A 19,083-nucleotide genomic window follows, 5' to 3' on the forward strand; every position below is an offset into this window, starting at 1 on the left:
TTTTTCTCTCTCTTCCATTCGTTGCTTTTTCTCCTCCAAGCATTCTGCTTGTGATGAAATTGGACAAATTTTCCAACGGAAGTGTTCGATCGTTGCTCGATGCACTGAAGCGGAAGGAACAAGCCTGACGATCCATCCCACCGATGTTGACCCGTAGCTTGGCTTCCAATGGCTTTATCGGTCGGAAGCATCCGGTCGTTGTTCGGTGTATTTATGAGGGAGGGCATAAGTGTGTGTGTGTGCTAATTCTCCGGAAAGCAATAAACTTGTTGATACGGATTGGATTGTTCCCGGTTTCTGATGCATTCGATGCCCGCCCGTCGACGTGTCGGTCGTCCGCAATGAGCTTCGAAGTGCTCGTTTGTGTTGAACCGTGAACACAACAGCTCTAGACGATCGAGAAAAAAACCAACGAACGAAATCGTGTGAGTGCACTGAAACCTATCAGTTTGTTATGTTTATCGATTTGCTAAATTTAGTCCCGGCTTCGGTACGCTGCGGTTGTACGTTGGACAAATTCAGACAAATTTAAGATTTTTTTCTCGCTCATTTATCCAACACGAACAAGCGAGCAATCGTTCCATTAGCAGGTGCAATGTAGAGGGTAGAAAATAAAGACAGTAATAGACTAATTATAATGACCTGTTTGAAAATTTCTAATGGAGGCGCCTGGTGGCTTATATCGTTATTGATGGAGACGCATGGTGGCTTATGCCGGTAGTGATGGAGACGCCTGGTGTTTTAAAGCGACGGTGAAACTGGTTCTAGGGTGAAATTTTTCGGTGGCTAGTTGCTGCTTAACGCTCATCAAACAAAGCATTTACTTGCTAGAGGGTAATTTATCATCATCATCATCATAATCATCATGAAGGCTTGCAGCTCCATTTACAACCTATTTGCACAAAATTGACTGTATAATCAGCCTGAACTGGGTGCGAGCAAAAAGGGGTAAAGTTGAAAAGATAAACACCAGGCCCAGGCTTCACGAAAAGGACCACCACTTGCGTTTGAGTTTATGATCCACCGTGTTTGTCTTTGTCTTGTCGTTTCATGGAAGCATGGGTGGGGGCCTGAAGGAGTTTTCATATATAATATAATATTATTGGAAATTATTCTAATTAATTTAGAAAGTCTAAAAAAAAGTATGAAATATAGAGCATTATTGGAAATAACTTTATCAAATCAGAAGTGATGAGCAAAAATCAAGTAAATTTAATTTGATAACAATTTCATAATGCGATTTCAACACACATTCCACCTGTGCCAAGTTGTCTCATTTTCCTGTGCAAAATGCGAGAAGCTTAATCCGTTGCCTTTTCATCTAATAAACCGTTGCATGTCAGCAAACCGTTCGTTTGCTTGTAAATGAAACCCCGAATCGAAAACCCAGCCCAGTTAGAAAATCTGTCAATCATGGTCTGACATGCAAAACAGTATCTTTTCCCCCTATTCGGAAGGGGTAACCCGGTTTACCAGACGCGCTTACGCACGCGGGAATGACAAACATAATAAAATATTTGTCTAGGATTCCGCGCTCTAAGTGAAACGTTTACTCATCTCGTCACAAACCACCCGTAAACAATGGCCGGAATGTTGGCAAGCGACGATGCGTGGTAAACACCGTGGCATCGTCGATGGGTTTTTGGCGCCTTCACAACACAACTTCTTACATTCACCAGTGCGTTCTTTCTCTTTCCTTTCGTGTGACAGATAAGGTCACGAGGCATCGAGGCATGATGCGTGGCGCTGGAGTACACGGATCACTGTGAGAAACAAAATGTATCTTTCGCTGTGTCAAGCCGGCAGCGCGCTTGCGGATCAGCAATTGCCCCACCGGATTGGCCCAACACGGAGGTTAACGGATCCGGTACGGTGGCGCTGATATAAATTAAATTATGCCTACATGAGTCACGGTCCTCGGAACTAAAACCGGCCGTACTCCGCGAGATGCTTTTCTTTTGCTGCAAACATAACATCTTCCACGTTTTGCCCGGGTCAATGTTCATGGCGTTTCTGTTTAAAGCAGTGGTAATGTTTCACCTGCCCGAACCGAAAGCGCTATTAGCTGATCGGCCCAAAATAGCGGGCGGGATCCTACGCATCGCCATCGGTGGCATGTGAGGTTTATGGTTGCTGGGTTGCCGCTTTCCCTGCGTGGAGGCACGTTCCTTGAAGGTAATTGATATTTTATGAGCGCGTGGGTAATGGGAGGTTGTGTTCGCATTAACATTCACCTTCTAGGTCGACCCTGAACAGTGCGCTGACGATGGGTGCAGTGTTCAGTGTGCACAAGGTAATGTAAAATCTTTGCTGAAGTACCTGAGATGATTGGAAAGCGGACAAAGAAAAATAAAAGGTTAGAAAATGGTAAAATATGTAATATTCCTTCAACGAATACATATAAAGCCACATTTCTTTTGCTTTCCCAAATATGTTACTAAATCATTTATATTAAAATTGAAGCGAATATTGAAAGCCAATTTTGTACCCCTGATAAACATCAACCATCATAACCTTCATCATTTAATTTAACAAATTTCTGCATTACACATATTCTCACAAACAAAACTACCAGAAAAAAGTGGAAACTCACACTCGAAGAAAGTTTTGCTCAACCGTTCGAATCGTTCTTCGGAAGGTTTTTCGCCACAGTAGCAGCATATTGTAACCAATCTCGTAAATGTTTAAACAAGTGGGCATACAATTCGTAGAAGGTTTGTATAAGGACCCCGGTCCGGGTCATCTTTTGACATCCGCGTCGCAACAAAAAACAAAAGTGAAAACCTCAGCACGCGTATCAATATGTGCTTGGTACGGCAAAAGGTATCGTACCCAATCACGCTGGAAGGTATAATGCTACAAACGAAAGCGAAATTTGATTGGAAATCGAATTTAAAACGAAAGTCAAATCAACCTGAAATGAAGTTCCACAGCTACTGAGGAAGAAGATTTCTGGTTGTTGTTGGAAAATTTAACATTCGTTTGGTAGCCATTTTTTTTTGGAGGCCAAAATATATTTCTGTTTCTTTATTGTATTTTGGTTTCCATTAGTTTTGTTCCCCTTTGGTCTGTGAATGATTTACGAGTGTCTTAATCCAAACGAGTAAAGCTGAATGCAAAAAGTTGGTCGTACAATTCTGCCACCTAATCCTGCAATTCCGTACCGTATGGCAAGGCGGGTAGATTTTCCAATGGTGTGTGGCCATGTACGAAAAAGCGCGGACTTTGTTTGAATAGCTGGTTCACACTGTCCACTAAGACCGGGTCGAGAACAAACATGTCGGAAAACAAATTTAAATTATTATTCAAATTGCTTACCACCACTGGAGTGTACTGGAGTTTTGTACGAGGAATGGAGCGCTTTTTGCCAAAGGATTTCACCAATGCTCAAGGTGAAACAAAACAGAAATCTATCCTTGCCAGAGTGGACGGTTGTGGTCTGCAAAACCGGACAAGTAAATAGACCGCTTTCCAGTATCACCAGGTGATAACCCCGTCGGAGGGAATAGTTGGCAAATGATACTAGTTTTTCACTTACCGTACGAACAATATAGCTTGTGGTTTATTTTTTTGCACAAAGCTTTAGAAGGTCTTTAGGGAAAGAATGATTGTAGAAAAATAGAATTTCAAAACCATACCTCCTAACAGAGGGAACACTTTCCGATTGGTTCGTTTTATAAAAGAACTTGTTAGATAATTATCAAAATAATTTTCCATTCGCAGCATTTAAAATCATTTTCCTCTTTAATCTGATAGAAGATCTCCACCAGTGAGATAAAACTTTTCTAAAGCTTTGTGACACAATACGCAAGAGATTCAGCTTTAATTGGGAACTTTAGTCCTGAGCAATACGCTGCCTAATGTACTTCATCCCTCGGGGGAAGCCGGGACAATTCTTTCCGCACGGAAGCATTCATTTGAGAGTCGGCAGTCGTTGTTTACCAACAGCTCGTATATGATTATTTCCCATCTGACTTTTCTTTCGTTGCGCGCGCTTTGGTGTTTGCCATGCTTTCTCCGGAAAAGCTCCGACCGAAAAGCAATCCAGTGCCATGGGACAGCATCGTCGGGCTTGGGCAATTTCTCACCTGTTGGAGACGGTGGACGTCAACGGAATGCGACACACCGTATTTGGCTTTTTGGCCGCAAATTCAACATTCATGCGATCGTCAGGATGCCTGCTCCAATCAGTGGCATGCTCGGAAGAATTTTCACTGGACGACCGAAAAGAAAAAGAATTCGATGTGATTTCCGACAGCTGATGTGAGGTATGCACATGAACATTTGCCACAATGTGAATCATTTCTTCCCCTGCCCGGGGCAGGATCATTTGATCAAGCGATCGAACCATACCGGTGGTGCGGTGTGAAATGGAACACACATAACACAAATGCTGTGTCAAATTTGGCACTTTGAAGCATGGGTTTTTAACATTTTAAACCCCTGCAGGGGAATTCTCAAGTACCAACCCCGGCCAAAGTAGAAGTCAAATAAAACGGTTGGTAGTGGGTTTTTGGCTGCTTCAGGTGGAATGTTTTGCCCGATCTCTGCCCACGACTAGAAGCTGTTTTGTTTGGGTCCTTCGATGGCACGGATGCAAATCATTCGCACTGCCGGTAGACGGTTATTTGTCAGTTGAACCTTTTATTTGTCAGTCAAGAGTGTGACGACGTCGAGTGTGATACAACACCGATGCGGGAACGTTACCGTGCCGTGTGCTTGGTATTGTTCGGAAGAACGAATGTTTGCCAAATCAATTGCACGTTGCAAACGTTTGCGTTTAAATCGTTTAACGAAATCTCGCGTTCTTGTGTAGTCCTTTGATGTTTTTTATAGCAAATGCTTATCTGAGTTGTGAAGAGAAGATCTAACAGCGATTATGTGAATAATGAATTTTTTTTGCCATATTAGTATCAAATTGAATTTGAGCTATTTAAAATTCTATTTCATTTTTTTTTCTTTTTAAAATGGTTACATAAATTGGCTTCCCGACATTTTCTATCTCATTTTCGACTGATTCGGATCGACCTAACTTTCTGCGTTACGTGTCGTTAATCCCTTATCGGATTTATTATCTTTACATGTTCGAACGGTTATTTATTGCATTATATTAGTGGCATCGCACATTCTGTGTAAATAAAGACATAGTTCTTCGTTGCATAAAATTACTTTTAAACTACCTTATGCGAATAAAACCATTTCTTAGCCCAACATTATCCGTCATATTTTATTCTCCCACACGCAACGTTGACAAACCGATTTAAATGGCACAATCGTACATATCAAAGGTCAATTTGAGGTTTCTCGCAACCTCCCAAAAACCTTTGCCATCACTGATGAAACACATTCGCCTACGTGTGCATAAGAATCTAATAAATAAATGAATAAATAAATGAACGCTTGCAAATGTCTCCATTTTTCCAATTGCCATATCACACAAAAGGCAGGATCACGAACACACTTTGTTTTTATTGTATTTCGTTATCCTTTCACTTTACATTCAGCAGCGCGTCTTCTATACCGACCGGTGCCGGTTGGGCGTTCTTCTTTTGTTCGACCCAGTGTACGTAACATGGCCGCAAGCGTTTATGTCGTGCGCGGAATGGGCGTCATGGAAATGGTGCTTTCTTTGGTTCGTGGTCTTGAAACCTTTTTTTCTTCGGTTGCGGGTTGTTTTGTTCCGTAAAAAAAGCTTACTACTGCTGGGCTGCTGGTTTTGTTCTTCGCCGTGTTCGCCAGCGGTTCTTTCCCATGTTGCGGTATTTTGCGAAATTTCTAAACCACTGCTGCTGCACCGTTGTACCAGTTTTCCTTTCCCATTTGCTCCGGCACGTTTCTCAAGTTTTGTTAAACCGAACGGAGATGCTTCGTTTGCGAGCGAGTTCATCCGTTGGAAGCGGAGCGTTTGGAAACGTTGGGCTGGGTGCTCCGACAAAACGCGCTTAACTTTGCGGTTTTCGCAGTGAACCGAGTGAACTTCGGCCTCGTGGCACGGTTTTTTCGTGAGGTAAAAGTTTCATTCAACCACCGGATTTGGTCCTCTTTCAATGTGATGCCCGGTTTCTGATTGTTGTGTGTGTGTGTGTGTTGAAGCTCCACGCTTTAGTTCCAGCTGCTGCTGAGGTTCGTCGTGTTGATTTGAGGTTTTCTTGATACAGTTGCGACGCTTTTGGAATGGGAATGCGACAAGACGGATGGCCAGCGTAGAAATTAGCCGAGCCGGAAAACAGCGCTTTACATTTCCTGGACGCAAGATTGTCTTTTGTCTGTTTGAAGGAATAGTGAAATGGGCGAAGCAAATTTTGTACGCTTTACATCTATGTTTTTGTTGAGTTTTTGGATGTGGTTTTGTGTTGTAAATATATTTTTTTTCATGTTTCAAAAAAGTACAACAAATTAACAAAAATTCAACATGATGCTTGGCTTTGGAAAGCAGAGGAGAGGATTTTTTACAAAGTTAAATGTATATATTATTTTGGGAAGATTGCAAGAAAAAACTCCGTGTGTTATTCGTTTTAATAAATTAATTTAAAAATTGAATTAATAAACATTTATTTTCTTCGTAGAATACGAACAGTAGAATAAATCCTTGTTAAAAAGAACCTCCATCTTTCATAACTAAATTTAATCTTCTACCGATCAGCGACATTTTCCATAATTTCGTATATTTTCATTAAAATTTCAAATAGCTTCAGAGATTAAACACGAAAAAACAACCGCCGAAAATGATGATAAGTTAAGCAACACAAAAATCGCTTTCACACCTTAATCACCCATACCTGATAGGGTTAATGAATCGTTTTTTACCACAAGTGGGTGCGCAAAAGTTTATTTTGTTTTTATATCCCCTACCCCTGTTTTTGATTGGCTGATTTAATTCCGATTCAATCACGGTGACCCGCGTGTCCATGCCGTTAGGAGGAGAATTTTATCACCCTCAGTTTTAATGCCGGGCCCGGCCCGTTTAATTGCGAGGACGATGCGCTGGCGTAATTAATCCGCTTATCACGATCGACGGACACGTTTTGGGATGATCGTAGTAAAACCTCGTTTCGCCAAAAATCCACCCAAACCCAGGAATGCGAATTCTCTTATCAATGTGCAATCTCGCTGATGACCTTAACACCCGAACGAGTTCGATGAACGATTGATGGGTGTATTGCGTTGAATGGGTGGACGGTGTCCAGGCAATGGGAGTGTTCGGTTTGATGTACAATGATGCCCCATACCGGATGGGATATTGGTTAGGGTTACGTTTAATGGATTGTACTGTCGGTTAACCTCAGCGTTATTAGGTTTGGGTAACCGTTGTAATGGTGTGGGAGCAGTTGTAGTGGTAACGGGTTTTCCGCAACGATATTAACGTTGCAATAAATGTGGTATGGCAAGTTAATAGTGTTACCCAAGTTTATAGGTTTACCGCATCAGGAAATGAAGGTTTAACAGCACTGAATAAATCATTGCGCTAAACATGTACATTACATCATCACAAAAATGTTTTGGTGGTCAATGTGCGCAAGAGTTGTTCGATTGATATTTAAAATGATCTCCAAAGTCTAAATAATTTCAATCTCTTGCAGAAGTCATCAAAGTTAGCAAACCTATCTCATATTGATTAATATAATATTTGAAGAACACAGCTTTGACCATACTTCATCTCAATCATTTCATTCGCTCCCGCAAGCGTCCAACACGTTGCATCGCTGAATCATTTTGCTCGTGCCAATCGTAGCAAGAGATGAAATTTTTACGACCCCCAATTGCACACTTACAGACTCATTTTTCATGGCCCATGTTTTCTTCTTTTCCATTACAGACGTGCCCGGGATCGGACGACGTAGACCACGGTGTCCAGCATTGCAAACGATTCGGGCAAAACTCGTCCACCGACCAGCGTCACGGTGCCGTCTATCATCATGCCATCCTGCCCAACATGCTGCTGAAGGCACGACCATTTTTTTGGAGCAAGCAAACCTAAAGAATGGTTCGAAAAATTCATCTCACCGTCCCGTGGTCGTTTGCTGTTTTGTGCGAGCCCTCGTCTGAAATCGGGTTGGCAAGGTACTGTTGAGCAGGTTCACGAATAAATAATAATCCATAAATCAACTGCCAGTACGGAACTGGATGCCGTATCGTACCGCGGTAGGGTTTTGTGTGTATGCGTGCTGCAAATGCACTTGTGGAGGAATTGAAAGCATATGTAACACTTCCGTTCATCCCAGTTCAGGTGAAGGTGATGGTGAAGTGAAGCAGTGAGACGACCTTCCAGACTGAGCGAAGGGTTTGAATGGCATCCATTGTTACCACGAGAGTAGAAAACGGAGTAGCGTCAGTTAAGATATTTGATTTGAAGTTATTGCACTATAAAAAGTAAGCTAAAAGATCTTGCATGAAGTGTGCCAAGATAGTCTTAAGTTCTTTTCGGAGTGTAAGCACATTTAGTGAACTGTCATGAGCGTTGTAAGTGTCGTAGTTTTGTGTGCCAAAGTTCCAACCAGTGGACAGACAACATGGATGGCGAAAATCGCATCATACTCAACGTAGGAGGCATCAGGTAAGCTGAGAAAAACTCGAATGATATAAATTAATATTTTTTTTGGCTTTGCAATAGTTGCGCCTAAATGTATACTATTTACCGAAGTATGCAATCCGTTGCACAAAACTTTATTTTTAATTCTTTCTGAGCTCGTTGTTAGTAATAACAAAGGGAATTTTTAACGTCTTTAGTAGCTTAGCTGATGGATGATATTTCCAAAGTTAACGAGTTAGGTGTGTGATGTGTTTCCCTTAGCCTTACATTGTCCCCACTAAATATATGTCATCACCTTCACCAAGGGTCATGATTTATAACGTCGAACTCAACGAAGAAGGCTAGAACTCCTACCAAAAGTTCGCCCAAAACTCCTTTCTGTTGTGTCACAATTTGTCCTTTTGCTGTCTATCCCCGGTGCGAATAGTTTTGACGTTCGGATGACTAGTCCCTTTTCCTTGGTGACGTACTCATGGCCCACCGTGGCCCAGACCTTTGCCGTGACTAATGACAATAATGGCTAACTATATTAACAAGTCTCCAGTGTTCGTGTTACTCACGCCAACTCTTACACCTACAGCCAAGCAATATGGGAGTGTGCTTCCTGGTGTGCTCGGGACACTTTAAAAGGGCCTGACGACTTGTGGCACACGGTTGCGAAGTTAGTGTGGCCTTGTTTGATAATTAAAACCAATAAAGCCGTGAAGTTTACGCAGCTTCAACTATTCTAATTGGCTTCAGGTAGAACAGGTTTGCGAAGTAGTTTCCTTCTACAAGACAACATGTCACCATCGTTGTTCGTGGTTGTTCTCCGGGGAAAACTTTCTCCTAACATTCTTGGGCGCGTCTTGGCGTGTTGTGCTTTAATAAATTGTCCAAAATGGCGACACGACTCAAGGCTACGGCATGGAAGAAAACTTATCTCACCTCAGGTGCCGCCAGGTCGGCAAAATAAACCTGGTGGACACCGAACAACACACGCTCGTTTGTTTGGTAGCAAAGCGTTAGACAACGATGACGATAATGGCTTTCGAATAGCGAGAAAAGACTTTCACTTGTTAGCATGACGGAACCGTCTACTAACTAGCTGGAAAGCAAGGAAGAATGAAAATCAAAGAAAAAAGAGTACAAGCAGATGCTTCTAGTAGTGGAAAGATTCTTGATTTTCCATTCTAGTGGAGAAATTCTCGACTGGAAGAAATGCAAAAGTTTTCTCGTTTGTTGGAAGGCGTTGTAGTGCAAAAGTGTCTGTAGACGCAAATATCGTACGCCACAAATAAGAGTTGCAAGCCTAGTGAAACTATTGAAAAGAAAAAATATCCCAAAATGGTGTTCGGTGTTCGAAGTTTTTATTACAGTACTTTTAAGGATTTATTTTAGAAACTATTTTTTATGAAAGAGTTAAGAAAGTACATTTTCTTCCGTAGATCAAAGAAATCAATAAATTTTTAATATATTTTCTTTTTGAAAAAGCACAACTCTCGTACCAGAAATCAAAGTTTTGCCAAATTTGTGCATAACCACAACAACATTTAGCTCCTGCAGCCAAAAACCCACCGAAGAGTGGTTCGTTAACGTTGGCACTTGTGCTGACGATGGCGGGAAAGTTAAATGTTTGCCGTTCACTATTTGCCAAAGGAACGATTCATTGCCTCACTAAGCCATTTTAGTGAAGCGAGCACAAAGTTAGCAAGCAGTGGTAGAAAAGACAACGAGAGTGAAGCTTTTAAGATGTGAGAATGTATTTATCTACCAGTTCCCATGTAGCCAGAATGTTTCTTGCTAACGAGTCACTCTGGTGCAAGTGAGAAGTGGAGGAGTCCTTTCTCTTTTCACATGAGTCAAACCACACGTTGTAGTTTCTTTGTGAGATAGTTTCTCTACCCGGTGCTGAGCGTGTAGGTACGGTAATTTTAAGGCTATGAATATGTAATGATGTTTACACTGTATGACCGCTTCCAGATGAGCTACCCTGTGTGACGGAAGACACTGCTGAGCGTTGTGCGAAGCAAACATAAAAGGAGTGTAGTTTACTTGCCGAAACCCACTCCGTTCACTACCAATGCACAGTTCGATGATGCTGCTAACCGAAAGTATTTACCATTGCATTTGCAGGTATGAGACGTACAAGGCGACACTGAAGAAGATCCCGGCCACACGACTATCGCGACTAACGGAGGCACTAGCGAACTACGATCCCGTCCTGAACGAATACTTCTTCGACCGCCATCCGGGAGTGTTTGCGCAAGTCCTCAACTACTATAGGTAAGGGACTCGATTTTCTCACCCAATACCACTTAGAGCTAAAGTCCTCGTCACCACTCATAACGCTATCAAGATATGTATATAAAAAAAGACTCGACTACTACATAAACGACTCATCACAAACCCTCTCCTGGTCGAACTTTGGGGACATGGACTAGCTTTTCCCGTACAACAATAGCGTGCTAATAAAGGGAAACCCTTCAATGAAGCTTATCTCTCGGCAATAAAGACATAACTTGCGTGTGAAGACTTACAGAAACTACGCAGTGTGGAAACTACTGGACGCTAGTTTTTATCGCAGAAACCCCCGAGTGAAATATTTCAGCGTAAGGCAGAATGTACTGCCATTAAGAAAACTACTTCGGCCATAAGCAACGCAATGCTACGGAGTTTGCATGTTGTTTGCGAATGATATTTATATCATCGTCATTCTTTGCTGACACGTGTGCACCATTTCATGGAATCAAGTTTGGGAGTCGTTAGATGCTTCAACCGAAAAAAGAGGGAGTTGTTCCACTTACATATGAGAGTGTTTTATTTTCTGTTGGCGTTTTTTTTACAGAACTGGCAAGCTGCACTATCCGACCGATGTCTGTGGGCCACTGTTTGAGGAGGAGTTGGAATTTTGGGGTCTCGATTCGAACCAGGTTGAACCGTGCTGCTGGTCTACGTACAGTGTACATCGTGATACACAGGTAGGATGGAGATTGCATGTGGAAGGATGAATTAAATGGAATTTTAAAGCATCATTCATAGCATGTGAACTATAGTGAATGTGGACTATTAAGCAGATTGTGATGCAGATGCATTAGAAAGAAACATTTCAATATAAAAATATCAGAAAAATAGCTTTGGTTTTTGGTTATAAAAATTCGATTTTAATTGAAACCCATTTTAAACATGAACGACATAATCAATGAATATTTAACTAAAACCAAAAACTTTGTACAACAGATTCATTTTTTGATTATCTAAAACCCCGATCTTGACAAACCCGAAATGCGGTTTTGCGGAAAGATTGAGGTTTTTGGGTGTTATTTCAAGATTATCTCTAGCTTAATCGATAGCAACATTTTCAGAAGCGCATCGGCACAAAATTTGCATATTTCTTCCACAGCAAAATGGCACCCAAATTGCCAAACGTGGGAGTATACCGGAAGCGGAAGAAATTGGTTATGCATCGGAATTGTTAAATTTTCCCTCTTTTCCGTGGTTGGGTTTTTTATGTTTTTTTTTCCGGGATAGAGCACACTCGCGATACTGGACAAATTGGAGCTAGACGATGAGCAACCGTCCGAAGAGGCCATTGCGCGTTTGTTCGGCTTTGAGGAGGCATTGCTAAACGGTGAACTAACCTGCTGGCAGCGAACGAAACCAAAAATCTGGGCCCTGTTTGATGAACCATCGAGCTCCACCGGTGCTAAGGTAAGTGGAAGCATGGAAGGACAAGTCGAAGGGATGCAACCGCACGAGGGGAACGGGGTCAACTTTATTTTGGGCACTTAATTTATGCATGAAATAATTGAAGAACGCTTCAGCTAACCAGAACCACCATAGACAGGTCTATTTCTCCGTTGGTTGAAAGATTTGTGGTAAACCGACATGGGGTAGCAAATTATGTCACTGATCGTATCGATTGCGACGTGATTGGATTCCATCCGGGATGAAGAGCGAAGCGAATGGTAGATATCTTCTTCGCCGGCTGCAAATTGGCAAATGTTTCATGGAATGATGAATTCATAAGACATCGCCCGTCCGAACGGAACGTGCAGTAGGTAGAAGCAATAGTGACGGCACTACATAATTGATAGCTGGTACTGATTCAACGCGACATCGTCCGAAAGGAAGTGCTGAAACCAAAAGAAGTCGATGAAAAGCATTCCGCAGAGAGCATTGCATCTGAGACTGTCCGAACGGCATGGCCAAGAAGAAAGGACCTATTTTTAATGGAATGAAATGGGGAGCGGGGAAATAATAGCAAATGAAATGGACAGTCCATTTCCCACTTTCATTCAATGTCCATTTGCGTTCTTGGAGTCAAACGATCAAACGGCTGTGATGAAGGCGAGGTGTAGTTATATCGTGAAAGAATAATTGACAGAGGTCTTTTGATATCAGAATACATAATACAGTGCATGATTTCATTCATTTGATTTCAAGAGCACTTGTTACAGTAATGAGTAGTATATGGTAAGTTTATATATTAGTAATCAGACTTTAAAAAGCTTTAGCAGATTCGTTTGACATTTTACTGATTAGTTTCTCCATGATCTTCACCATCATGAGTAGCTTCTAATGATCTCTAGAAGAATCAATCCAGACTCCAGTGCTCCAATCCAGAAGAATCCAATCCAGAAGAATCAATCCAGTGCTAATAGAGTAGTATGTCCGACCTCTGATAAATTTTTAATTTTCTCATTATTTTCCATTCACTGGAAATGGCAGAGTATTTGAAGTTGGTTGCACTAATGAAAGGATGGATACGCACAAAAACGGAATATACACAAATATCAAGAAGTCAAAATTTGATCGAAATAGAAATATAGAAATTTTGGCAGAAGGAGTACTCAGTCTCGTTCAAGGTCGTCGCCTGACAATACATCATCCGATTAGCAGCCAAAACCCCAGCGGTTAGTTCAACATTAATGTTGTTGTTTGTTCTGAAAGTTTTTATTGTACATTATAAATTAAACAAAAAAATATGCAATACAGCATGATGGGGACGCCAAATGAATTAAATTACATTCTCCATTCACTTTCCTTTCCTTCAGATTGTAGCGGGAATATCTGTGTTCTTCATCTGCATCTCTGTGATATCCTTCTGCCTCAAGACGCACCCCGGGCTAAGGGTGGAAATACCGGCCATCCTGAACATCTCGACCAACGGCAGCCTTGGCGTACTGCCGGACGTACCAGCCACACTGGACGATCTGCTCGAGCATGGACGGTTGGATGAGCTGCTACTCGACTATGGTTCACCCACCATTACGACCACCACTACCACCACCACCACCACCACTACCACCAGTGCCACCACCGAAAGCCAATCCGCATCACCGACAAGGCCGGAAACGACCACCCAGCGAACCGGACGCATCGTCTCGAGCGCCTACCGGATGAACTCGGGCAAGGGTGCCAGCATCGTGGAAAACTGGCAGGAAACATACGGTCAGCCACACGAAGCCTTCTTCTACGTCGAGCTCGTCTGCAACGTGTGGTTCATCATCGAGCTGACCGTTCGATTGGTGGTAAGTGCCGTGAGCCAGTAACATGACCAATTCGAGATATGATACCTTGAGAAATTGTGAACTCCCAGCTGGTTAGCGTGATTTTCGAAAACCTCTTTAAACAAATTGCGCGTTTGGTGGCAGAAAACAGGCTTCCGAGAAATAATTCCATTTTCCAGATCGTTAGTTGTCGGGAAGCAGCTGGTGCGTCTGGTCTTTATGATCCAATCGATCGTGTAATAGCTTTTTTCACGCACAAACTTCCCACATTTTTTTGCGAGCAAAAAGTTCTTCCCTTCACTCATCATCGTCCTTCACACGTGGCACATGCAGATTGAATTGAGTTAGGAGACTGTGTGTGTGTGTGTTTTTTTTTTCTCGCTAGCGCCATCCTACCCGCAAATGATCCCAATCGTATCGAAGCCCTGTCAACTGAGTGAGGGTTTTTGGTCCCGTACAGATGCTGTTCGAGATTAATGATAGGCTTCGGCCCTTTGCCGTTCGTTAGCCTGAAACCATCAACTTTAGCGCTGGCAGCTGATGGTGTGTCACGGTGGGGAGTGAATGTCTTTGCGTCGTTTGCTGGGCGCAAATGTGGGGCTTCTTTTGATAGGATAAACATTGACATTCATCATGGTACTGTCGCTATCCATCGGGTTTTGGGTAGTTGGGCTCTGCTAGTGGGGTGCTAGTGGGGCGCACGACATCCAAGGTAGAGTTCGGAACGGGACCGGAGGTGATGAAGTTGTAGAGATTTGTGTTAGCAGAGATGTTTTCCTTTCATTACTATATTTTGCTTAGGTAGCCCCGAAGGGTATGTTGAAACTTAAACTAGTACTTGAAGCAAAAGGGATGCGTTGGTTGGAAATATTCAAATGAGAAACGGAACGCTTTAGCCCGGAGTAAGATGATCTTACATTTCATTAGGATTTGTTTGTGTTTTTAACAGAAATATCTTCCTCACAAGAACATCATCGTTACTGCGAGATAAAGGTTTTTGTTATTTCATGACTGATGATTCATGTAAAAGTAGAAAAAAAGCCCTTTTCAATAAAGTTTTTGTGCGAGAGAGCATAAAAAAAATCATTATAAAGTTCTAATGAAGCGGCAAACCACCAAAAGCACTCGAAACCGACCTCGTTCAATCATCGATAGGACAATCATTACCGGTCGGCTAAATCATCAATCAACTTGAAATCCTTCCCGAGCTAGAAGTTTTACCATAGCATCTTTCCGAATATATTAACAAAACCCAAAACGACTGTAGTCTGAGTCAGCACAAACAAAACCATCGTAAAAAAGGGGTTTTTTGATTAATGAATGGTTGTCGATTTTCAAACCACACCGCAAAACACACTGGAAAGTAGCATTAAAAATTCCGTTCCGATCTGAAGCAAGCAGGATGTGAAATAGAATGTTTGGTGAGGGATTAAAGTTCACCGGGAACTGCTTGCAATCGTCACACAGATACATATTACACTATTAGCATATGGCTACCCTTAGCCGGGAGCACGTAAGCAACACTTGCTGGCCTTATTTTATGTGCAGTAAGATTGTGTGGGTTAAAATGACACCAAATGACACCAAATGACACCTAACTATCGTGACGATATGGTTACGGTTAGCCATGGGTTCCGGCACCGGTGTCAAGACAAGTCAACTAGGTCGAGGTAATATGCGGCGGGGTCGAGTACCGTCATTTGAGCTCTTCCCTGTTTTCCTAGTACGTCCGTACCTTTCCGATTGTGTGTTTGTGTTTGTGTGGCAAATCGCAGGAAGGATGAGAATTAAATACACGTAATCGTCGTAACCCTCGTAATCGTGACGATGGATCGGACTGACATTAACATCTGCTTACGGATGTTCTTCGTGTCCGGTCGTGCTAGTGCGCTCGTTGTGTAGCTTTACGTTAAAGTTGTACATTTATCCCTAGCAGTACGGTAGTTGACAAACGGATGGTTTCAACAAGAATAGATTTAGAACAGATTTTTACACAAGGTAGACTTTATGAAAAAAAGTATTCCAATAACTGAGAACGTTGTCTGTTTTATAGCGTTCGCTTCAATAAAATTCAATTTAAAAAATAATATAATTGAGCTATGAGAGGATGTTAAAAGTTTTTTTTCGTATTGAATTCCAAAGAGAAAAACAAATCTATTTCATATCAATCATTATCATTAGAGTGATCGTTTTAATCCAAGATTTATGTTTGCCTTATATTAATTTATTTTTCGCCTAAAAGTATGCAAAGTTTAAAACATGTAACTATTTTTAAAATATTGCAGACAACACTAAGGAGATATTTCGTTTACAACCACTGACTAACATTGTCAGCCCGAAAGGATTAAACCTACAAAATGTTAAATATTTTTCGTGGTTGCTTTTCCACAATCGCTCCACAGTGAAGATACTTGGGCAAGTCCATTCGATTTACATCTCTAGAACTTTGCCAAATGTTCCTTCAGCCATCCATTTCTATTTTTGCTGAAGAAGTTTTCTGGACTCTGAAAACCTTTCTTGGTTTTCAACGTTTGCATATCTATACCTGCAACACGCCACAAGCGCCGAGTCTCTTAGTGCACATTAATTTTATGATACTACCCTAACCGGACGGAACGGAAGGTACAGTGCGTGGAGCAGAAAAACGGAGAAGCAACAAACAGAAAATGCTATAAATTTAAATAAATATCATTTGCGCGTTTGCCTTCAGGTTAAAGCCATCCGGTTTCGGTGTGACGCTGAAGGACGCTTTTGGGGTGCACAAGATACGGTGGGCCATGTTTGGCATTTGGAATGCTGGCACATGAAGAAGTGCGAGTGAATGTGTCTGGATGGTTGCGTGCGTGTGTGTGTGTGTGTGTGTGCAGAAGAGTAGTTGGTGGTATTTATGTCAGCTTATGAAATATCGACTTTGCGTTGCGAACGGCCCATGGTGTGGCTGGGCAGCCGTTTCCTGTGGAATGTGTGGAACCTTCCAAAAAGCCCGGAACCAAGGGAATGTGTAACGTATGCTTACACATTTGTGTTATGGGTTTATTTGGTTTGCATAGGACTTCTTTTTTTTCGTGACAGGGGTAGAGAGGCAATGTTGTGGCCTTGCCATCGATCTTGGTTGCTCGAGGATAAACAACCAAATATGGATGTACATGTGTGGTGGCGAAACCCACCGAAGAATTAATAAGTTTAACATGCTGTATATTTCTCCATTTCGAACGGATTTGTAACCCGTATCTGGGAGATAGTAAAGAGCAAACATTGCAAGAGTCAGCACTACTGGTTGAAGAATTCATTTTGCTAAAAGAGATAAAGTTCCACACTCAACGAGCCTTTTGTTCGTAATTCAATCTACCAGTTTTCGACATACACCCGTAAAGGTTGAAGATTGATGGCTCCCATAGAGGCAGTTTAAAGCTGTTTAATAAATCAAAGATCCATGGCCTCGAAAACTTTCAGCTTTCCCCCATCCAGACAAATTCGTGAAGTGTGAAATAGCCATTCAAGGACAAACCATTTTACTGTTCGTCCGTATTGGTGTTTGAATTTGAAATGATGCTAATTAAAATCGAATAAATTTAGCCGGTTCCGGTTGTGGGACAAGAGCGATTATGGGGCTGTTAAATATTTAGAAAAGCAGGATACGGTCGGTGTTAACCTTTCGGTGTCAGGTCGGTGTAATGCAGCTGATGCAAATTTAATATCCCACAGCCAGTTTCGGTTCTAAGCGATGGAAGAGAGAGGACGACAATGGGAAAGCACGGCGTAAAATCAATTGCATTTATTTGTGGTTGATGAAATGTAGGGCTGTGGTTTATGATAGCTGCATCATATCTTAATTGAATTTTAATGGTAGTTTTATAGCCAATTTATTTACTTTGTTGTGTTGTTTACTTTCACTTTGACATTATTCCTTTTTTATGATTTAATTAAATTTAACTTGTATAAATTAAAATTACAACTACTTTTCCTCGGCCAAAGGAACATTAAAAATATATTAAATTTAAACTAATAATTCTCTGCATAACCAGTTAATACATTAAATACACGGGAGTTCAAAATCATGCAAGTAAAAACAAAAGCCCATCTAAAGTTGTGCAATTGTAAAGACAGAGAAACATTTTTAAAACCCAATGTGCATAAATATATTTTATTTTAAAAAAGACTATAAATACGAAAAGACCCTATATAAATTCAAAATAAATTCTGAAAACTATTCATCGTTTTGATTTCCACCTAAAAGCTGGGATATTATTCGACGAAAAACAATCAAATATTCATTCAACTATCAAATGCAGATTTACAAGCATCCCTGGCACAAATCCTGGCATTTTTGTTTTTTTTTTGATGATAATAAACGAACGTTCGTACCATATGTTGAACCTGATTTTTCCCTGCAATCGATGTCACTTGAAGTGCTTTTCTTCGCTCCAACTAAAAAACACGGCAGTTATTTTCGTCTCGAGTGCCCACTTGAGCGCACATAATTGTGCTTGACACTTGCACCTTTACCCTCATTACAAACCATTGATTCCACCTTCGTCTTTCTCTCTCTTTCTCTCTCTCCCCTCGGTCAGGTGACCCCGAACATTTTCGAGTTCATCAAATCGCCCGTCAATATCATCGATCTGGCGGCTACCCTTAGCTTCTACACCGACGTCTGCCAGCGGATGGGGGAACAGACGGGACTGCTGGAAGCGTTCTCGATCGTGCGTATCCTGCGGCTGTTCAAGCTGACACGCCACTCGCCCGGTCTGCGCATCCTAATCCACACGTTCAAGGCGTCCGCCCGGGAGCTGACGTTGCTCGTGTTCTTCCTGGTGCTCGGTATCGTGGTGTTTGCCAGCTTGGTGTACTACGCGGAAAAGCTGCAGGTAAGTACGGTCGATGGGATATGTCTTGTGGGTGTGTAAAACAATACGGCTGCTTGCGAATGTGTGGACAAGTGTAGCTACGAGTGTGCGAATCGTCTTGTTTGCGTCAAGATGTTACCTTTTGAAAGCCTCTTGCCAGTTTCGCCGAACCGATGACTGCGGATGATGTTCGGTCTCTTGTGTACGAACCTAA

General features: G+C 41.8%; 1 protein-coding gene across 2 annotated transcripts in view; it reads left to right on the forward strand.

Moving 5' to 3' along the window:
- The window catches only part of LOC125762159 (potassium voltage-gated channel protein Shaw-like), a 51,695-nt gene that overhangs the window by 20,903 nt on the left and 11,709 nt on the right, over positions 1-19,083 (forward strand). For both annotated transcript variants that reach the window (XM_049423986.1, XM_049423987.1), the window contains exons 3-8: positions 7,817-8,554; positions 10,646-10,795; positions 11,358-11,490; positions 12,041-12,220; positions 13,567-14,043; positions 18,594-18,890. In XM_049423986.1, coding sequence (XP_049279943.1) covers positions 8,511-8,554; positions 10,646-10,795; positions 11,358-11,490; positions 12,041-12,220; positions 13,567-14,043; positions 18,594-18,890 — 1,281 coding nt within the window. In that variant the 5' untranslated portion in view covers positions 7,817-8,510. The remainder of the gene's footprint in view (positions 1-7,816; positions 8,555-10,645; positions 10,796-11,357; positions 11,491-12,040; positions 12,221-13,566; positions 14,044-18,593; positions 18,891-19,083) is intronic.

The sequence above is a fragment of the Anopheles funestus genome, chromosome 2RL (assembly GCF_943734845.2).
Source record: "Anopheles funestus chromosome 2RL, idAnoFuneDA-416_04, whole genome shotgun sequence".
Lineage (NCBI taxonomy): Eukaryota > Metazoa > Arthropoda > Insecta > Diptera > Culicidae > Anopheles > Anopheles funestus.